This window comes from Jaculus jaculus, chromosome 6, assembly GCF_020740685.1.
Source record: "Jaculus jaculus isolate mJacJac1 chromosome 6, mJacJac1.mat.Y.cur, whole genome shotgun sequence".
NCBI classification, from domain to species: domain Eukaryota; kingdom Metazoa; phylum Chordata; class Mammalia; order Rodentia; family Dipodidae; genus Jaculus; species Jaculus jaculus.
In genome coordinates, this window is record NC_059107.1 from 65,523,551 (window position 1) to 65,542,461 (window position 18,911).

Below are 18,911 nucleotides of genomic sequence, written 5' to 3' on the forward strand. Positions count from 1 at the left end.
GCTACATCAGTACAATGATACCCACAACCCTACCAGGGAAGAAACAATGTTTAAAAGAATTGTCTTACAGCATCTTTGTTAAGGTAGCCACTGCCATTACCTGGTAAAGGAATTTTGATTTTTTTTTTTTCATTCCTTTTGACAGGGTCTTGTTACACAACCCAGCATGACCTTACACTCCTAATCTTCCTGCCTCTGCCTCCCCAAGTGATGGGATTACAGGCAAGTACCACCATGTCTGGCAAAGTAAGTTTTTCCCTGGTTAACGTTACATGTGAACCTGGTTGCAATGTTAGAATTCATAAATGTTTGCTTGTTTTGTAAAAGGCACTTATAACCTTTGTACACTAGATATAGAACTGGCTTTCTTGAGTTAGCCAGCAAAAGAGCCCTACAGTTGACTTCCACATGCCATCACAGGTGAGCCACTGTTTGATCTCAGCCATTAACCTCTCACCTGGCATTATCTAGCAAATGATGAATTTCACATTGAACCTGTGGCAGCTGACCAAGCTGGCACCCACCTGATCCTGACTTAGTGCCTATTGTTCTGGGCTCAACCAAGCTGCCTCTGCTCTTTAGATACCCTAGGCTGCTTCCTAGCAGGCTCTCACTAAGACATCATTCCTTGTGACATGGGTTTAATGTGGTCATAGCTGGGGTTGCTTAGCACTTTTAAGGCACTCAAAACCCTCATTAGACATTTTAACCTTATGTTTGAAATTCTCTTCCTTCTAGCTACAAGTTAGCAATCTGACAAAGCTACCAAGACACATCCTCAACCCAGTGAATTTCCATCTCTGGCTTTGAGGCCCAACAGTCATTTTAAAAGCTCTTGAGGCTGGTGCTGTAGCTTAATGACAATGCACTTGCCTATCAACCACCCTCAAGGAACTGGGTCTAATCCCTAGCACAGCATAGAAAAAATAAACAAACAGAACTCCTCTTATGAGAACTTAAATTACAATGCTAATTTCTAAATTTAATGGCCTGCATTTTCTTCCCCTTTCCCAAAATATTTCTGCATAAACAATGGTTATACTCCTAAGACTTTTGGATACACCCTTAACCCTAACAAATCAAGGCAGAAGTAATCTAAGATCACATTCTGAAAATCATGACTTTAGGCATGAGCACATTTAAAGATATAGAGTGTTTGCTTCAACACCACATATATAAAAAGAAAAGGAAGCCAGGCATGCTGGCGCATGCCTTTAATCCCAGCACTCGGGAGGCAGATGTAGGAAGATCACCATGAGTTTGAGGCCACCCTGAGACTACATAGTGAATTCCAGGTCAGCCTGGGCTATAGTGAGACCCTACCTCGAAAAATGAAAAAAAGAAAGGAAAGGCACTTAGAGCGGTAGCTCATGCCTTTAATCCCAGCAGGATTTACTCCCAGTGGGAGCCTGAAGTAGAAGGATCACTGTGAGTTGGAGGCCAGTCTGGAACTATACAGTGAATTCCACTAAGCTAAAGTGACACCCTACCTAAAAAAAAAAAAAAAAAAAAAATTAAAATTAAAATGGCATAGACTCCCAGAAGTAGTGGCTCATACCTATAATCTTAGCACTCAGGAAGTTGAGGCAGAAATGCCACGAGTTCAAAACCAATCTGAGCTACATAATGAATCCCACACCACCCTAGGATACAGAATAAGATCTTGTCTCAAAAACAAACAAGGAAGATATAAGTTACTAAAAGCAGGCTTAAGAAATCAGCTTCCAGAGTATTTCTGACTAGTAGGTATCAAATGAACTGATTCCCAACCAATGTCTCCTTTTTTTGTTGTTTTGTTTTTGTGGCAGGGTATCACTCTAGCCCAGGCTGGCCTCAAACTCACAGCAATCCTTCTACTTCAACCTCTTTAGTGCTGGGACTAAAGGCATGCGCCAACATGCCTGGCTCCAAGATGTCTTCAACTCTCTCAAGTATTCATCTAAGCCACTTTTCAGCTGGGTCCAAATTCAAGGCTGCAAACAACCTACTGAGTAAGAGTTTCAAAGCCAGGCATGGTGGTGCATGCCTTTAGTCCCAGTGCTCAGGAGGCAGAGGTAGGAGGATTCGCCATGAGTTCAAGGCCACCCTGAGACTACATAGTGAATTAATTCCAGGTCAGCCTGGGCTAGAGCAAGATCCCACCTGAAAGAAAGAAAGGAAGAAAGGAAGGAAGGGAGGAGGGAGGGAGGGAGGGAGGAAAGAAAAAAGAAATTCAGAGTGAAGCTTGAGGATCCAGACATTTATCAAATTCTAGGTGATGCTTACAGACAAGTTTAGGCAATAGCGCCAAAAATATTAAAGAATAGCTAAGAAATTTTGGATATGGTTGAAGAGAGCAAGAATCATCCACTGAATGTTATACTTTGTCATGACCCATGGGACTACTCCGTTAAACAACGATCATTATCTGATTCAAAACCATCTCTGCTCAGAATTTGTTCTTTGTCTGTGGTACTGATCAGGAACCAGGACAGGAAAGGGATGGTGGTAAGTCACAGCTCTGTTTTAAGCTTCTCATACAGGTCATCCTGGTCAATCATGTTTGTGTGCCCATTCCAGCGGTGATAGGCAAGGAGGGCAGCATTGTAGCCTGCAATGGCACTCATCTCCATAGCACTGGCTGCAAACTCTATGCCATTGAGATAATAGAGTTGGTCATGGAGGACGATGGAGGGGCACCTCTGTGGGGGTTTGTAGTAAGGATACGACCGCCACAGCTTTCGCACAGCATAATCATAGGTCAAAAAGAGCCTGGAAATTTGCTCTTTGGTAAGAACTTCCCTAGAAAAGGTTTTCCAAACATGTATACCATCTGGTGACGATGCAGGGTTTTCCTTTTTCCTTACAGAGGACACAATCCCAAGACTGTTAATAAACATATTTGCATTATCAGTGATTAAGATTGTAGACAGGCCAAACTGATCCTTGGCTCTGGAGCTAAAGAGAGTTGAATTCAGTTCTCCTTTAACGAAAGTGGTCACTAGCTGTTGGTACTGCTCACGGAACTCCTCAATTGGAGGATTAAAGTTAAGGAAAGTAATGGTGGACATTTCTGGATTCAATGGAGTAGCCACGAAAACAATGTCATAGAAGTCTGAATGGGTTTCAGATCCCATCTGATAAACTACTTCATACATCTTTGTGGGATTTCCTAGAATGAATAAGGAAGCATACATTTATTAGTGTCTCTAACATACCATATTTATACCTTTAAAAAATTATTCTAGGGAGCCGGGAGTGGTGGCACATACCTTTAATCCCAGCACTTGGGAGGCAGAGGTAAGAGGATCACCGAGAGTTCAAGACCACCCTGAGACTACATAGTGAATTACAGGCCAGCCTGGACCAGAGTGAGACCCTACCTCGAAAAAAAAAAAAGGCCAGGCATGGGAGCATGTGCCTTTAAGCCCAACACTTGGGAGGCAGAGGTAGGAAGAGTGCCATGAGTTTAAGGCTACCCTGAGACTATACAGTGGATTCCAGGTCAGCCTGGGCTAGAGTTAGACACTACCTCAAAAAAAAAAAAAAAAGATTCTAGGGCTGGAGAGAAGCTTAGCAGTTAAGACACTTGCCTGAGAAACCTAAGGGCTCAGGTTCAATACCCCAGTACCCATGTGAGTCAGAAACACAAGGCGCATGCACCTGCAGTTCATTTGCAGTGGCTGGAAGCCCTGATACACAAGTTCTTTCTCTCTCTCTCTCTCAAAAAAGTAAATAAAGAGCCAGGTGTGGTGGTGCATGCCTTTAATTCCAGCACTTGGGAGGCAGAGGTAGGAGGATCACCATGAATTTGAGGCCACCATGAGACTACATAGTGAATTTCAGATCAGCCTGGGCTACAGACTCTACCTTGAAAAGCCAAAAACAAAAACACAAAAAAACAAGAGACACTATCTCTCACTGAAACTAGAGCTCACAAATTCAGCTAGACTGGCTAGCCAGTGAGCCCCATGATCCTCCTGTCTCTGCCACCCCAGTTCTGAAGTTACATATGTGCAACACCATACCCTGTTCTTACATGGGAGCTGGGAATCAAAACTCAGGTCCTCATGCTTGTGTAACAAGTAATTAACCAGTATGACTTTGAACTCCGGATCCTCTTGACTACCCTCCGGATTATTAGAATCACTGGCATAAAACACCAGTACCATTTATGCAGTGCAGGGAATCCTTTGTGTATGCTAGGCAAACTATCAATTGAGTTATGACCCCAAGTCCAAAATTCTGCAACTTCTAATAGTTTCTCTATAATTTTATTTTTATTTGTTTGACAGAGAAAACAAGGGAGAGAGAGAGAAAAAAAAAAAAAAAGGCATGCCAGGGCCTCTAGCCACTGCAAATGAACTCCAGACATATGTACCATCCTATTCATGTAACTTATGTGGGTCCTAGGGAATTACCTGGGTCCTTTGGCTTTGCAAGCAAGCAACTTAACTGCTAAGCCATCCCTCCAGCCCAGTTTCTCTATAATTTTATAAAGTCAAGGGAGATTTATCTAATTGTATTACACTGAAGACAACTTTTTTTGTTGTTTTTTTTTTATTCATTTTTATTTATTTATTTGAGAGTAACACACAGAGAGAGAGAAACAGGCAGAGAGAGAGAGAATGGGCACGCCAGGGCTTCCAGCCACTGCAAACGAACTCCAGATGCATGCGCCCCCTTGTGCATCTGGCTAACATGGGTCCTGGGGAATCAAGCCTCGAGCCAGAGTCCTTAGGCTTCATAGGCAAGCGCTTAACTGCTAAGCCATCTCTCCAGCTTTTGTTTGTTTTTTGAGGTAGGGTCTCTCTGTAGCCCAGGCTGGCCTGGAATTCACTTATGTAGTCCCAGGCTGACCTTGAACTCACAGGGATCCTCCTACCTCTGCCTCCCAGCTTCTGGGATCAAAGACATGGGCCACCCACATTTATACAATGGAATTCTACTCAGCGGTAAAGAAAAATGAAGTTATGAAATTTGCAGAAAAATGGATGGACCTGGAAAGGATTATACTAAGTGAGGTGACCCAGGCCCAGAAAGCCAAGCGCCACATGTTCTCTCTCATATGTGGATCCTAGCTACAGATGACTGGGCTTCTGCGTGAGAAGGAAAATACTTAGTAGCAGAGGCCAGTAAGTTAACAAGGAGACATAAAGGGAAGAGAAAGGAAGGGAGGAGGGTACTTAATAGGTTGATATTGTATATATGTAAGTACAATGATTGAGATGGGGAGGTAATATGATGGAGAATGGAATTTCAAAGGGGAAAGTGTGGGGGGGAATTACCATGGGATATTTTTTTATAATCATGGAAAATGCTAATAAAAAAAAAAGACATGGGCCACCACACCCAGCCAGAAATATTTTCTTTTGAGGATGAAATTACTTTTCATAACCTAAGAGTAATAGCTGGTTAACACTCTAATGTGGTAAATATGGTATATGCAATTTAAGGTCTCACCATTCTGCCACTGCTTACGAGCCAAGAGAATAAGTTTTGTGTTTTTTTGTTTTGTTTTTCCTCTTTGCATCATAATTTTATGCAGAAATGATCAGGAACAATGAAAGTTAAAGCTCACCTGTCTGCTTGTTCTTCATTTTCTCTTCTATGGATAGTACTGAGCCAGATATAAGATTGCCTTTGGAAGCCTGAAGGAGCCGTGAGCAAACAACTTTATTGCCACCTTGCACTGCCCAAAGATTGGAATCAGCAGCTGTCATTGATACTGCTCCTGTCAGCAGGAGGCAAAAAAAAAAAAAAAAACAGCTTCAATTTTTCCAGGTAGGTAAGCAGCAACTACATACTCTGGCCAATTAAATCCTCTGTTCCAATATCTCCTGACACTAAAAAATGACCCACAGGGACAAAAATCTCACCTACTAGAGAACCAATGAACTGACAGACGGATAAAACCCTCTCCCTCTAAAAATGAAAGCTTCTTCAAGCCAGGGCCTAAAGCACAAAACCCCCAAATTTCAGCTAAGCCTTTGTTAATGAACACCCCCATATGCTCCATGGCTTGGCTTACCCACAAATGCATTGAGATCAGTACTTTGACCATAATTGACCCTCATGATAGGAGCAACCATCTCATTGAGGAATTTCTCAGAGAAGCCTGCTTTCTGCAGATTTTCACGAAGAGTGTGATTTAGTAGTCCAACGTAGTCAACCCCCCCAACAGCATACAGTAATTTTTCTACACTGCTGAAGGCATAATCATGGGACTGGTAGCGATAAATCCTATTGAGAAGAAAAGAAATGGCCATTAAACAACACATAGATATGGAAAGGGGAATTTCAGTGTCAGGGTGAAATATTTTCCAGCAGTTTGTTGGCCAGGGAGGCCTCTGATGCCCCCAAAACATTACAAGAACTAGACCCTATCCCTGAAGATTCCACTTGCTCATCACTGAGACATCAAGCTGGAGCTGAGCTCTCAAATATGTGCAAAATTAAAAAAAAAAAAATTAAAACTTAAAAAAGAAAGAAAGAAAGAGGCAGACAGAGAAAATGGGCATGCCAGGGCCTCCAGCCACTGTAAACAAACTCCAGAAGCATATGCCACCTTGTGCATCTGGCTTTACATGGGTACTGGGTCCTTTGGCTTCGCAGGCAGGTGCCTTAACTTCTAAGCCATCTTTCCAGCCCATAAAAAGTTTAAAAAAGAGGGCTGGAGAGATGGCTTAGTGGTTAAGTGCTTGCCTGTGAAGCCTAAGGACCCTGGTTCAAGGCTTGATTCCCCAGGACCCATGTTAACTAGATGCACAAGGGGGTGCATGTGTCTGGAGTTTGCAGTGGCTGGAGGCCCTGGTGTGCCCATTCTCTCTCTGTCTGTTGCTCTGAAATAAATAAATAAAGTTAAAAAAGAAGAAAGGAAGGAGGAAAGGAAAGAAGGGAAAGGGAAGGGAGGAGGGATGGGAGGAAGGGAAGGGAAAGGAAGGGAAGGAAAGGAAAAAAGGAAGAAAAGGAGGGAAGGGAAGGAGAGAGAGGAGAGGGAGGGAGGAAAGAAGGGAAAATAAAGAATGGAAGAAGCAAAGGAACTGGAGGAGTAAAAAATATTGTCTTCCAGACACAAAATGACCATTTGCATTCATGACTTCACAGCGGCTAATGTTACCTACACAAGACCTGTCTAATAAGAGGGACAAAATGATGACATCAACATAGAAGAGAATAGCTGGGAGTGGTGGCACAGGCCTTTAATCCCAGCACTTGGGAGGTAGAGGTAGGAGGATCACTGTGAGTTCAAGGTCACCCTGAGACTACATAGTCAGTCTGGGCTAGAGCAAGACCCTACCTTTAAAAAAAAAAAGTAGTAGTTCTGAATAGTTCCTGAGGATGACAACCTGAGCTTGTCCTCTCACCTCCACATGACCACAAGCACACATATACACACACATGTACACACACATGTAACCCCCCCCCCAAATAAGACAACAAATAATGTGTAGTAGTGCTGAGGACTGAACTAGGACCTTCCTAATATATGCTAGGCAAATATCCTCTTACTAAACGACATATTCATCCTATTTTTATTTTGTAATTTGAGACAGGGTCTCACTAAATTGTCCAGGCTGGGGCTTTACCCCTCTCCAGCCTTCTCATGTGCAAAAACTCTTTATTCCCTCTCCTCTTTCCTTCTCTTAATCTAACAAATTCTAAATATTTTCCGCTGGGCGTACTGGTGCACACCTTTAATCCCCACACTCGGGAGGCAGAGGTAAGAGGATCACCGTGAGTTCAAGGACCCTCCCCCCCGAGACTCCATAGTGAATTCCAGGTCAGCCTGGGCCAGAGTGAGACCCTACCTCAGAAAACCAAAATAAATAAATAAATAAGTAAAATTCCTCTTTATTTTATTTTTTTTGTTTCTTTTTATTTATTTATTTGAGAGTGACAGGTAGAGAGAGAAAGAGGCACATAGATAGAGAATGGGCGTACCAGGGCTCCAGCCACTGCTAACAAACTCCAGATGCATGTGCCCCCTTGTGCATCTGGCTTACGTGGGTCCTGGGGAGTTGAGCCTCAAACCAGGGTCCTTAGGCTTCGCAGGCAAGCACTTAACTGCTAAGCCATCTCTCCAGCCCAATTATTTATTTATTTGTTTGAGAGAGAGAAAGAGAGAGAGGGAGAGGCAGAGAGACAGTGGGTACACCAGGGTCTCCAACCACTGCAAACAAATTCCAGACACATGCACCCCATTGTATATCTGGCTTATGTGGGTCCTAGAGAATAAAGCCAGAGTCCTTTGGCTTTGCAGGCAAATGCCTTAACCACTAAGCCATCTCTCCAGCCCTATTTACTTATTTTTTAACTTTTTCATTTTTTGGTTCTTCAATGTAGGATTTCACTGTAGCTCAGGCTGACCAGGAATTTACTATGTAGTCTCAAGGTGGCCTGGAACTCACAGCGATCCTTCTACCTATACCTCCTGAGTGCTGGTTAATCCATGAGCCACCATACCTGACTTTTTTGTTGTCATTTTATGAGGTAATGTTTCACTTTAGCCCAAGCTGACCTGGAACTAACAATGTAGTCTCAGGCTGGCCTCGAGCTTTCAAAGAACCTCCTGAGTGCTGGGATTAAAGGCGTGCACCACCATACCCAGCTAATAAGGTCTCTCTAAACTTTACCCTCTGGTTTGTTTATTTCACTTCTTTGAATTTCTAAGGCAAGAATCTGAGGATGCCCCCAAATTACTGGTGCATTGGCGAGAGACCCCAAAATTCCTGTATTATATTGGTGCATTAGTCCAGGAATGTCAGAGGGTTAAGTGTTCTTCAACCTTAAGGCAGGAAGCATGATCTATTCTATCTCCTAATTCTCTCTTCAGCTTGGAAACTGGGCATATTTAAGACTTTGTAAAGTCAACATCAAAATGTAAAAACAGTATGTAGAATGTTAAGTTTTGTGTTTGCTCTGTGTAACACTGACTGGAGTTTAAAATGCCGGGGTTGGGAAGATGGCTCAGCAGTTAAGGTGCTTGCCTGCAAATCTTAACGACCAGGGTTTGATTCCCCACTACCCATGTAAAGCCAGATGCACAAAGTGGTGCATGTGTCTGGAGTTCATTGCAGTGGCAGGAGGCCCTGACTCACCTATTATCTCCCCACTACCCTACTGAAAAGAAAGAAACAAACAAACAAACTGCAGGTCATGGTGGTACACACCTTTCATCCCAGCACTCAGGAGGCAGAGGTAGGAGGAGCACTGAGTTCAAGACACCCTGAGACTACATAATGAATTTCAGGTTAGTCTGGGCTAGAGTGAAAACCTACCTCAAACAACAACAAAAAAAAGTTGGGCATGATGGCACATGCCTTAAGTCCCAGCACTTGGGAGGCAGAGGTAGGAAGATGTCTGCCAATTCAAGGCCACTCAGAGACCACAGAATGAATTACAGGTCAGCCTAGGCTACCTTACCTCGAAAAACCAGAAAAAAAAAAAAAACAACAACAAAACTTTAAAATGCCAATGCCAGGCTTAACAGATGGCTTAGTGGTTAAAGGCACTTATTTGTAAAGCCTGACAGCCCGTTTGATTCCCCAGTACCCATGTAAAGGTGCGTGTGTGTGTGCATGCGTGTGTGTGTATGTATACAAACATATATACATACATACATACACATATACATACATACACACACACACACACACACACACACAAAGTGGCACATGTATCTGGAGTGTATTTGCAGTAGGAAGAAGCCCCAGTGCACCCTCACAAATAAATATAAATATTTTAAAATGCTAGTGCCTAATGCTAGTCTGAGAGAAATGCAGATTTTGCCTGGGATCACAATGCCCTGGGACAGACATTCAAGCAATGTCACCCACATCACTAGATGGTATCATCTTTTGGAGCTCAGTCCAGGATTTGCTTTCTGGAGACCACTGACTCAGACTCACCTTAAGGTCAGCAAAAACCAAGCTAAATCAGGAAGTGGGGAAGAGTGACTGTTGAACTTCTGGCATCCTTCCTGACCTGGGAAAGTCCCCAGCCACAGCTAGCATAGCTGAATTCCCAAGCTGTTTTTCTCCCTTCCTCCCATTTTTGAGTTATTTAAATTCTAAATTCTAAATTTGGGTATCTAGCTTTACATGAGTGTGAAGGAATCAAACCAAGACCATCAAGCTTAGAGAGAGAGAGAGAGAGAGAGGGAGAGAGAATGAATGCACCAGGACCACTAGCCACTGCAAACAAATTTCAGACATGTTGCGAGCTATGAACCAAACCTCGGCCATGTTAACAGAAACCGCCATATAGCAAGTTAAGTTTCTACTTCCTCACCTAATATCCAACTACCAGAAACAAAGGGATCGTATGCTTGGCTGATTACTCCTCCATGCTGCCGGTAGCTGATGAAGAAACAAAGGCATTGCGGCTTAACCAGTAACTCTGTGATCTTTGGCCTGATTACATCCCCTGCCCCCTACAACCTTATATAAACCTACATGTAAGAATAAACTCTCAAGGCCTTGACAAACACCTAGCATGGTCTCCTTCTTGTGTGTGTTTGCTTTTTCCCACTCAGGTTAACTTCTCCTTGGGTCCTTGTTCAACTCCCCGCTGGCCGGGGCAAGTGGCGCCCAACATGAGGCTCAAGGTTACGAAGTGTGACCTGGACATTGCTCGAGTGGACAGCCATCCTCGCCATTGGACCGCCACCCCACCAGGAAGTGAGTGAAGGTTTGCATAGATCACTACAAGCAATACACCTGTAATACAGATCTGCTCTGTGATCACCACTGAAAAAACCCGCCTGTAATACAGATTCACTGAGGTAAGACAAGCAATGCAGACTTCTAGGCAAACCATTTAAGTAAAGACTATTTAGTCAGATTTGCAAGACACAAGAATTGCAGGATTTCTTTGTTGCTTTTTGTAAACTTCTTTTCCTTCTTTTACTTTCAGTTGGCGCCATCGCATAGAATTGCAATATAACGACAGGGCAACTGAAGCCTCTTAGCCAGGGCTACCCTCTGGCATTGGCTGAAGGCCCCTAGCTCTCTGTGCGAATCCCAACAGCCTGTTCGGACATTGGCAAAGACCTCCTATCTAGCCTCTTCCTACCAACGAACCTGGTTACACAATAGCCAGTAAATGCCCTTAGGGCAGCTGCCACATCCCTAAATTTGTGGACAGGCTTGCATCAAGCTCACTGGGGAATCCCCTGTGCTGGTTCTCTGACTGGGAACATTGCCCTCTGGTCTTGCCATTTCTCCTCTTTCCTTTTCTGTCATGGGACAGACCCTAAATTAGCAGGAACTTTTTATCCAGGGACTTAAAGACTCCCTCAAGACTCGTGGGACAAAAGTTAAGAAAAAAGACCTTGTTCACTTCTTCCTCTTCTTAGAAGATTTATGTCCATGGTTTCCCCAGGAAGATACCATTGATGTAAAAAAGATGGGGGAGAGTGGGAGATTGTATAAAAGACTATTGTAAGACTTCTGGCCCTGAGAAAGTCCCGGTTCAGATCTTTTCCTATTGGAATTTAATAAATGATGTCCTAGAGATACACTGGTGCCAACTGGACATTTCAAAAGTTGTTAGGGATGGAGAATTCTTTCTTAAAAATAACCTTAAAAAAAATAACCTTAAACCTAGCCAGATCCCTCCTATTCATAAACTAACTCCCAGCCATCAGGATCCCCACAAGGCAGCAGCCACAGCAGCTACAGCTCCCTTCCCTGAACCGCCCCGCCCTCCAGGCAGACATTGAGGTGGTGGCCCAGAGGCAAAGGAGCTGGGTGGGACAAATGGTTCCCCTTCACCATGCCCTTCTTTCATTGTTCCTATACCCGAGGATGACCCACTTGACCCACCTGCCCCTAAATCTATTTATCCTATTCTCTCCAAAACTATAGTTACCCTCCCCTTAATGCCCCTCTTTCCCCAGATGAGGAATCAGGGCTAGAGGGTGAGGCTGCCAGATATCATAACCCTGACTGGCCATCTCCTATGGCACCCATAGCAGACCCTCCACCTTATCTTTACAAGCCTAAGCCACGTCACTTCTGTGCCCCTGTAACCGACTTGACAGGTAACTCGCCAACTTTCCCGGGAAGCCCAATCACTAAAAACTCACTTGCAGCTAAAAAAGAAAAGGCCACTTTCTTCAGAGGCCTCCTGGCAGTCCTGGAGACCCCCTTTCCCCTTCAGGTAGTCAGAATCCTTGGCCTCCTGGCAGTTTGCTTGGTCATTACCTCCACATGTACTAGACCGGCCCCCTGGGGAGTGCAGGAGTAAGGCAGGGCTGATCTAAGGTGATACAAGCCCCACCCAGCCGCCAAAAAGCGGCAAAAAAAAAAAAAGAGGTCACATTTAATTACAGCCTATAAAGAACTAAAGTTTTACATAAAAAAAAAAATGTGTCAACTTTGTTACATAGCATAAATATAATTACTAAATTTATGTTCTAGGTCAACTTCAACTTTCATAAAAAATTATTAGAAATTTACCATGGGATTTTTTTTATAATCATGAAAAATGTTAATAAAAATTAAAAAAAATTATTAGAAACAACAGAATTCTCTCTAAAATGGTAACTTATAATTTGTCAGGTATTAAAAAAATTGTAACATACTTAAAAGGAGGAGACAACTGACCTGACTTCTAGGCCAGCCTGCCTCAAGATAACAATACAATTTGCCTTAGTTACTTCTAATAAAGTCACTTCCAAGTGTGTTATTGGTATTAATGACATAAAATTATATTAAGACTACTTTCTTGTTAGTAATAGGATTAATCAATTTGGTGTAATTTTTTAATAGCCTTATAAGAAAGATAATTAATCACTTCTTGGCCTTTTGGCTAAGATCACATGTAGTATCTGTTCTTATCAGTTTAATATCTGATACGTCCTCTATCTGAGGACAATATATTAAATAGATTTTTGGAGCTCAGAGTTGGAATAGGAGCTTGCTCCATCCACTCCATGCATCGACCTGGTATTGCAGTACCTCTAGGAACAGTGCTCCCCCTCGGGGGAATAAAAAAAAAAGAGAGAAAGGTAATTAATGACGGGGTGAGATGAATTGATTGAAGGAACTAGGAAGGAAGTTTTCAATGATTACTTGTTAAAAATGCCTTTTGAGTGGTACTTAGATCAGAATGTTAAAGTATATAAAGGTGTGCGGATGTAAAAAAAAAAAATATATATATATATATGTATATGTATATATATATATACGTGTATGTATGTATGTATGTGTGTGTATGTATGTGTGTGTATATATATATATATATATACACACACACACACACACAAAACTATTAAACATACCCTCCAAAAGTTAAAAACGAGGGATTTATATCCCATAAAAGGCTCTCCAAGAAATATCCTTCATCATGCCTTGTTTGTCCTAAACTTTTTAACACTTGATACTCAGGGAAATTCAGCTGCTGATTGCTTTTGGCACACAAATACAAAAAATACCTTTGCCAAAGCCATGTGGAAAGATCCTTTAACTTTAAAATGGAATGGCCCAGACCCAGTACTCATTTGGGGCCGAGGTTGTTTGACACCAAAGAAAATGCTGTGAGAGACTTGTAAAACAGGCTGATGATCCTCCAATGACACTTCACATATTCAGGAAAGAAACACTTCCCTGAGAAAATCTCCCTTTTTTCCTAACAGGACAAAGCTGGAAGGACCTCTACTTATCTTAGTCCTCTTACTCACAATCAGACCTGTTATTATAAATAAAATTATATCTTTTGTATGTCAACAGATTTAAGCCATTAAGATACAGCCTTTACAGGTCCATTATCACAGACTGGAGCTGGCGGATCAAGACGTTGCAACTGAAGACCTACCACCTGCAGCTGTCACTCTCCCTTGATCTTACATTCTGTAGTCATTTACTATACTACATACATTCTGTACTTATTTACTATACTGCTGTCCTCTACACCTCTGCTATAGCTGTGGTCTACCTGTCTTGGCCAGATAGCTACCCCTCCTACGGGAGCTGCATAGGATCCAGACTATGCATATTGGCTCACAATAAAGTAAGTGCGATATGGGCACCAACGTGGGTGTGAGGCAAAGCCACTACAAGGGAAGGTCCCTTTCTGACCACTTCTGAATTCCCTGAGACAAAAACCTGACTTGCATGGAGGTTGGTACCGTGCCTCACTCTCCAGCCACATAGGCCCTGCCTCCCCTCCCCAAAAGGTATCAAGGGCCAAAGAGTGTGGGAAAAAGACATCCCATGGGAGGAATTAGGTCCCTACTCCCCCAGTTGGTCAATGCCCACCATTGCAAAGCGGGCCTCCCCCTCTTTTTGTATAAAAGAAGGGAGGAGATGTTGGGAGCTATGAACCAAACCTTGGTCATGTTAACAGAAACTGCCATATAGCAAGTTAAGTTTCTACTTCCTCACCTAATATTCAACTATCAGAAACAAAGACTGCCATGTAGCAAGTTAAGTTTCTACTGCCTCACCTAATATTCAACTACCAGAAACAAAGGGATCATACACTTGGCTGATTACTCCCCCATGCTGCCGGTAGCTGATGAAGAAACAAAAGGCATTGTGGCTTAACCAGTAACTCTGTGATCTTTGGCCTGATTACATCCCCTTCCCCCTACAACCTTATGTAAACCTACATGTAAGAATAAACTCTCGAGGCCTTGACAAACACCTAGCATGGTCTTCTTCTTGTGTCTGTTTGCCTTTTCCCACTCAGGTTAACTTCTCCTCCGGTCCTGTTGAACTCCCTGCTGGCTGGGGCACAGACACATGTGCCATTTTGTGTATCTGGCTTTATGTGGGTCCTGGAGAATCAAACCTGGGTCCTTGGGCTTTGCAGGCAAGTACCTTAACTGCTAGGCTAGCTCTCCAGCCCCAAGCTTTGCAAGTGCCTTTAACAGCTGAAGAGTTTCTCCAGCCCCATTTCCTCCTTTGAGCTAAGTCTTCCTACTTCCCTGGGTATGAATGGCAGAGCTCACATTGCCTGGAAAAAATGGTCAAAGTTCCTCAACAATCTAGAGAGACTGAACTCAGCCAGTGGTCCAGGATTCATGCAGCACACACAGTGTAGGACTCATGGGAGCTAAACCCTGTGCATAGCTCAGGACAACTCCACATGGAACACAGAACCTACAAGGCTACACACCATGGTAGGTGGCTAACAGTGATGAGGCTGCCAGTTTGAGGCCACACAGTGAATTCCAGGTCAGCCTGTGCTACAGTGAGACCCTATCTCAAAAATCCAAAACAAAACAAAACAAAGTCAGAATGCCAGGTCAGCCTGGGGTAGAGTGAGCACCATTCCTTGAAAACAAAGAAACAAATAACTAGATAAAAATAGCCATGTTCGATTCCCCAGTGCCCTTACAAAAGCAGGAAAGTTACCTCATGAACTTATCTAGCAGGTCTTCCACCCACATGTGCATTCGGAGGGACTGGAATCCATAGCGCCACACCAGTTTAATCATGTTGATGATGAACCAGCTGCTCTCCTCGAACACCAGAGTCTGTCCATTGTAGATCCCCACAAGGCCACCTGACACTGGAATAGTGGAGAGACCTGCAAAAGCAAAGCATGGCCAAAGTCAACGGTCTCTACATCAATCAAATAAAAAAAAATGGGGCCGGGCATGGTGACACACGCCTTTAAATCCAGCACTTGGGAGGCAGAGGTAGGAGGACTGCTGTGAGTTCAAGGCCACCCTGAGACTACATAATGAATTCCAGGTCAGCCTGGGCTAGAGTGAAACCCTACCTCAAAAAACAAACAACAAAAGATGATAATCTGGGGACCTGCCAGGGGCATCAGGAATAAATGATTTTGGGGCTTTCCCCAGGTTCCAGGAGTAACATTGGAGTTCTATTTTTATTTTTATTTATTTGTTTATTTTGTTTTTTTCAAGGTAGGGTCTCAATGTAGCCCAGGCTGACCTGGAATTCACTCTGTATTCTCAGGGTGACCTGAGAATACAAACTCATGGGGATCCTTCTACCTCTGCCTCCCAAATGCTGGAATTAAAGGCATGCTCAGCTAGAGTTCTATTTTTAGAACAAGGTGATATACTTGCACCCATTGCACTGTCCACAAGGAGATGGATCAGATCACACTTACCAAAATAGACCCACTATTCTTTGTCATGGAGAAAATACCCACAGGGGATGAGGAAGGTAGCTAAGGGGGAAAAGGTACTCCTGTTCCTACTCCAATCTTACTTTGTAAAACTAGGTACTTCAGATAAGTGGAAGGAGACCAAAATTATACAATACTCCTAAGGAACAGACTTGCAGAAGTCTGCAAGACTTCCTCTACAACTCACCCAGTTTTTCTGTTGGCAGGGTATCAGTCCCCATGAATGCACTGTTTCTGATAGCTCAAAGCACTCTGATTCTTCAACCCAAAACCATGTTTAAGAATTGATAGAAGGGCTGGAGAGATGGCTTAGAGGTTAAGGCACATGCCTGAGAAGCCTAAGGACCCAGGGTTTTTTTTTTTTGGTTTTTTGAAATAGGGTATCACTCTAGCCCAGGCTGACCTGGAATTCACTATGGAGTCTCAGGGTGGCCTCAAACTCACAGCAATCCTCCTACCTCTGCCTCCCAAGTGCTGGGATTAAAGGCGTGCACCACCACGCCTGGCTAGGACCCAGGTTTGATTCTCCAGTTCTCACATAAGCCAGATGCACATGGTGGCACACGCCTCTGGAGTTTGTTTACAGTGGCTAGATGCCCTGGCGTGCCCATTCCCCCCCACACACACCCTGCCTATGTCTCAAATAAATAATTGATAGAAGGGGCTGAAGAGATGGCTTAGTGGTTAAAGCACTTTACTGTGAAATGGACCCAGGTTCAATTCCCCAGTACTTAGCCAGATGCACAAACTGGCACATGCATCTGGAGTTCATTTGCAGTGGCTAGAGGCCCTGGCATGCCCATTCTCTCTTTCTCTCTCTCAAATAAATAAATATAATACAAAACAGAATTGACAGAAGCAGCCCATGGCTGTAATTCCAGTTAACTGATGATACTGATATAGGGTTCCATTACAGTGGTGTGGCGCCCAGTTAAGCCAGTTCTAACTCTACTAACCTGACAGTGAAGGACAGTTTTATTTATCTGTAGTAGATAATTAACAAGGCAAAAACAGTTGGGTTCTCCCTATGATAAAAATACCCGGGGCAGTCCACAGAAATCTGCTTAGCTCTAAAACCAAAATTACATACCCAGCTCTTTGACAAAACGCTTCATGTGCAGATTTAGAGGATGGATAACGGATCCTCCTGCTTCATAATCTTCACCTTGCACCTTCAAGGTGGCCAGGCGGCCCCCCACCTCATCTCTTTCAAACACATCAATCTTCACATCTTTCCCAAATTTCTGCCGAAGATAATAGGCCGATGAGGTGCCACCAATTCCAGCTCCGATAATTGCTATGAAAATAAATGGAAATAATAAATGTTTTTATTTTTTATTACCATTGTGAGTTTTGCTTATGAAAGCAAAACATTACTCTCAAATAAATAAAAATAAAATAAGAGGGCTGGAGAGATGGCTTAGCCCTTAAAGCGCTTGCCTGCAAAGCCAAAGGACCCAGGTTCTATTCCCCAGGGCCCATGTAAGGCAGATGCATAAGGTGGCACATGTGTCTGGAGTTCCGTTTGTAGTGGCTGGAGGCCATGACATGCCCATCCTCTCTACCTTTCTCTCTCAAATAAAAATAAAATAAACATTAATTAATATTAGAGACTACTCAAGACAATAAGCAACAATTTGGGGAACGCTGGGAGACAAGCTTCCCTAAGAAGACTGAACTCCTTAGTGATCAGGCGCTGCTGCCAGTCAAAAGTGGTGATAGGTTAAGCTACAAATTGACATTAAGTGAAATTATTTTGTCCCAGATGCTCAGATTCCCGTACGTCTTTGTGGAGGCAACATGGAGCCGCAGACCCTTTTAATGCCCGATTCCAGGGGAGAGTCGTTTCTGCACGCATTTTAAACAAAGTGGCCGCCATTTCGCCTAGCTCGGTTGTTTGTCTCAGTGCGGCCTCAACGTAATGCATGATCCCACAGAACACAGCTTCAACTAGGGGCAGACAGACCAGGGAGCAAAACTCAGGGCGACTGACGCGAGGCAGTGAATTATGGATCGCTCGGTGGCGGCCCAGCAGTGGGCAGAGCCCACCGGGCATCACAAGGCGCAGGTGCGGGGAGGCGGTCCCCGCCCCAGGCGAAAGGAGCCCGCAGGTCCCCTGCGCGGTGGGCGCGCACCAGTCCGGGGTCAGCTGCCCGAGGCTGGCTCCCAGGGACGAGGACGAACCCTGGTTTTCCGGAGAGAAGCCGCAGGCCTCCCGAGCCGCGGCTGCAGGGACGCTAGGTCCCGAGGCCGGCCACGCCTCTAGCGGCGCCGCTGCACGCCCGGGAGGGCAGAACGGGTCCTCCGGGGAACTGAAAGCGGCCCGGCAGCCCGGCCGGCCTGCGGGACCCGGCGCTCCGCGCTCCCGCCCCGACGCGCCTACCGATCCTGTCGGGAGGGGCCCGCAGCTCGGCGCTCGCGAGGCACCCGAGGCCGCACAACAGCAAGCCCAGCCCTGGCAGCGAGCCCACAAAGTCGGCGGCAGGTCGTCCCATGGCCGCCGAGTGCTGCAGCCGCCCGCGGTCCCACGCTCGGCGCGTCTGCGCGCGCCCGCCCTGCGCGAGCCAGCCCCGCCTCCCGCCGCCGCCGCCGCCGCCCCGGCAGCCCTCCCTCAGGCCCGCCCCGGGCCGGGCCCACACCTCCCGCGCCTCGCCTGGCGCCCGCATGTGCTCCCCACCGCAGGCTGCCTGATCCCCCGTGTCCCCTCCCCTTTCTATCTACAAGGCAGTAAAGGTGTTGCTTTCTCTCTCTGCCTCTAGCCAATGGGCACTCCGGGGCATTTTGCCTCCGCAAATGAACTCCAGATGCATATGCCACTTTGT

The 18,911-nt window shown here is 44.7% G+C and overlaps 1 protein-coding gene and 1 non-coding gene across 3 annotated transcripts; one reads left to right on the forward strand and one right to left on the reverse strand.

Annotated features, from left to right (window-relative positions):
* Positions 1-2,218: 2,218 nt before the first annotated feature.
* On the reverse strand, positions 2,219-18,602 carry Pcyox1 (prenylcysteine oxidase 1). 2 transcript variants are annotated; one of them, XM_004668313.2, is made up of 6 exons: positions 18,473-18,602; positions 17,180-17,386; positions 15,345-15,519; positions 6,011-6,222; positions 5,561-5,713; positions 2,219-3,151 (listed from the first exon to the last, which is right to left on the reverse strand). In XM_004668313.2, exons 1-6 carry the CDS (start codon positions 18,582-18,584, stop codon positions 2,493-2,495), a joined length of 1,518 nt encoding a protein of 505 aa, XP_004668370.1. In that variant the 5' UTR covers positions 18,585-18,602; the 3' UTR covers positions 2,219-2,492. The 2 variants fall into 2 exon arrangements, with proteins under 2 accessions (XP_004668370.1, XP_045009546.1); XM_045153611.1 differs by lacking the exon at positions 18,473-18,602 and adding an exon at positions 17,873-17,906.
* On the forward strand, positions 12,776-12,966 carry LOC123461736. The gene has a single exon (XR_006637818.1). It is a non-coding gene; the product is annotated as a U2 spliceosomal RNA (small nuclear RNA).
* Positions 18,603-18,911: the final 309 nt, after the last annotated feature.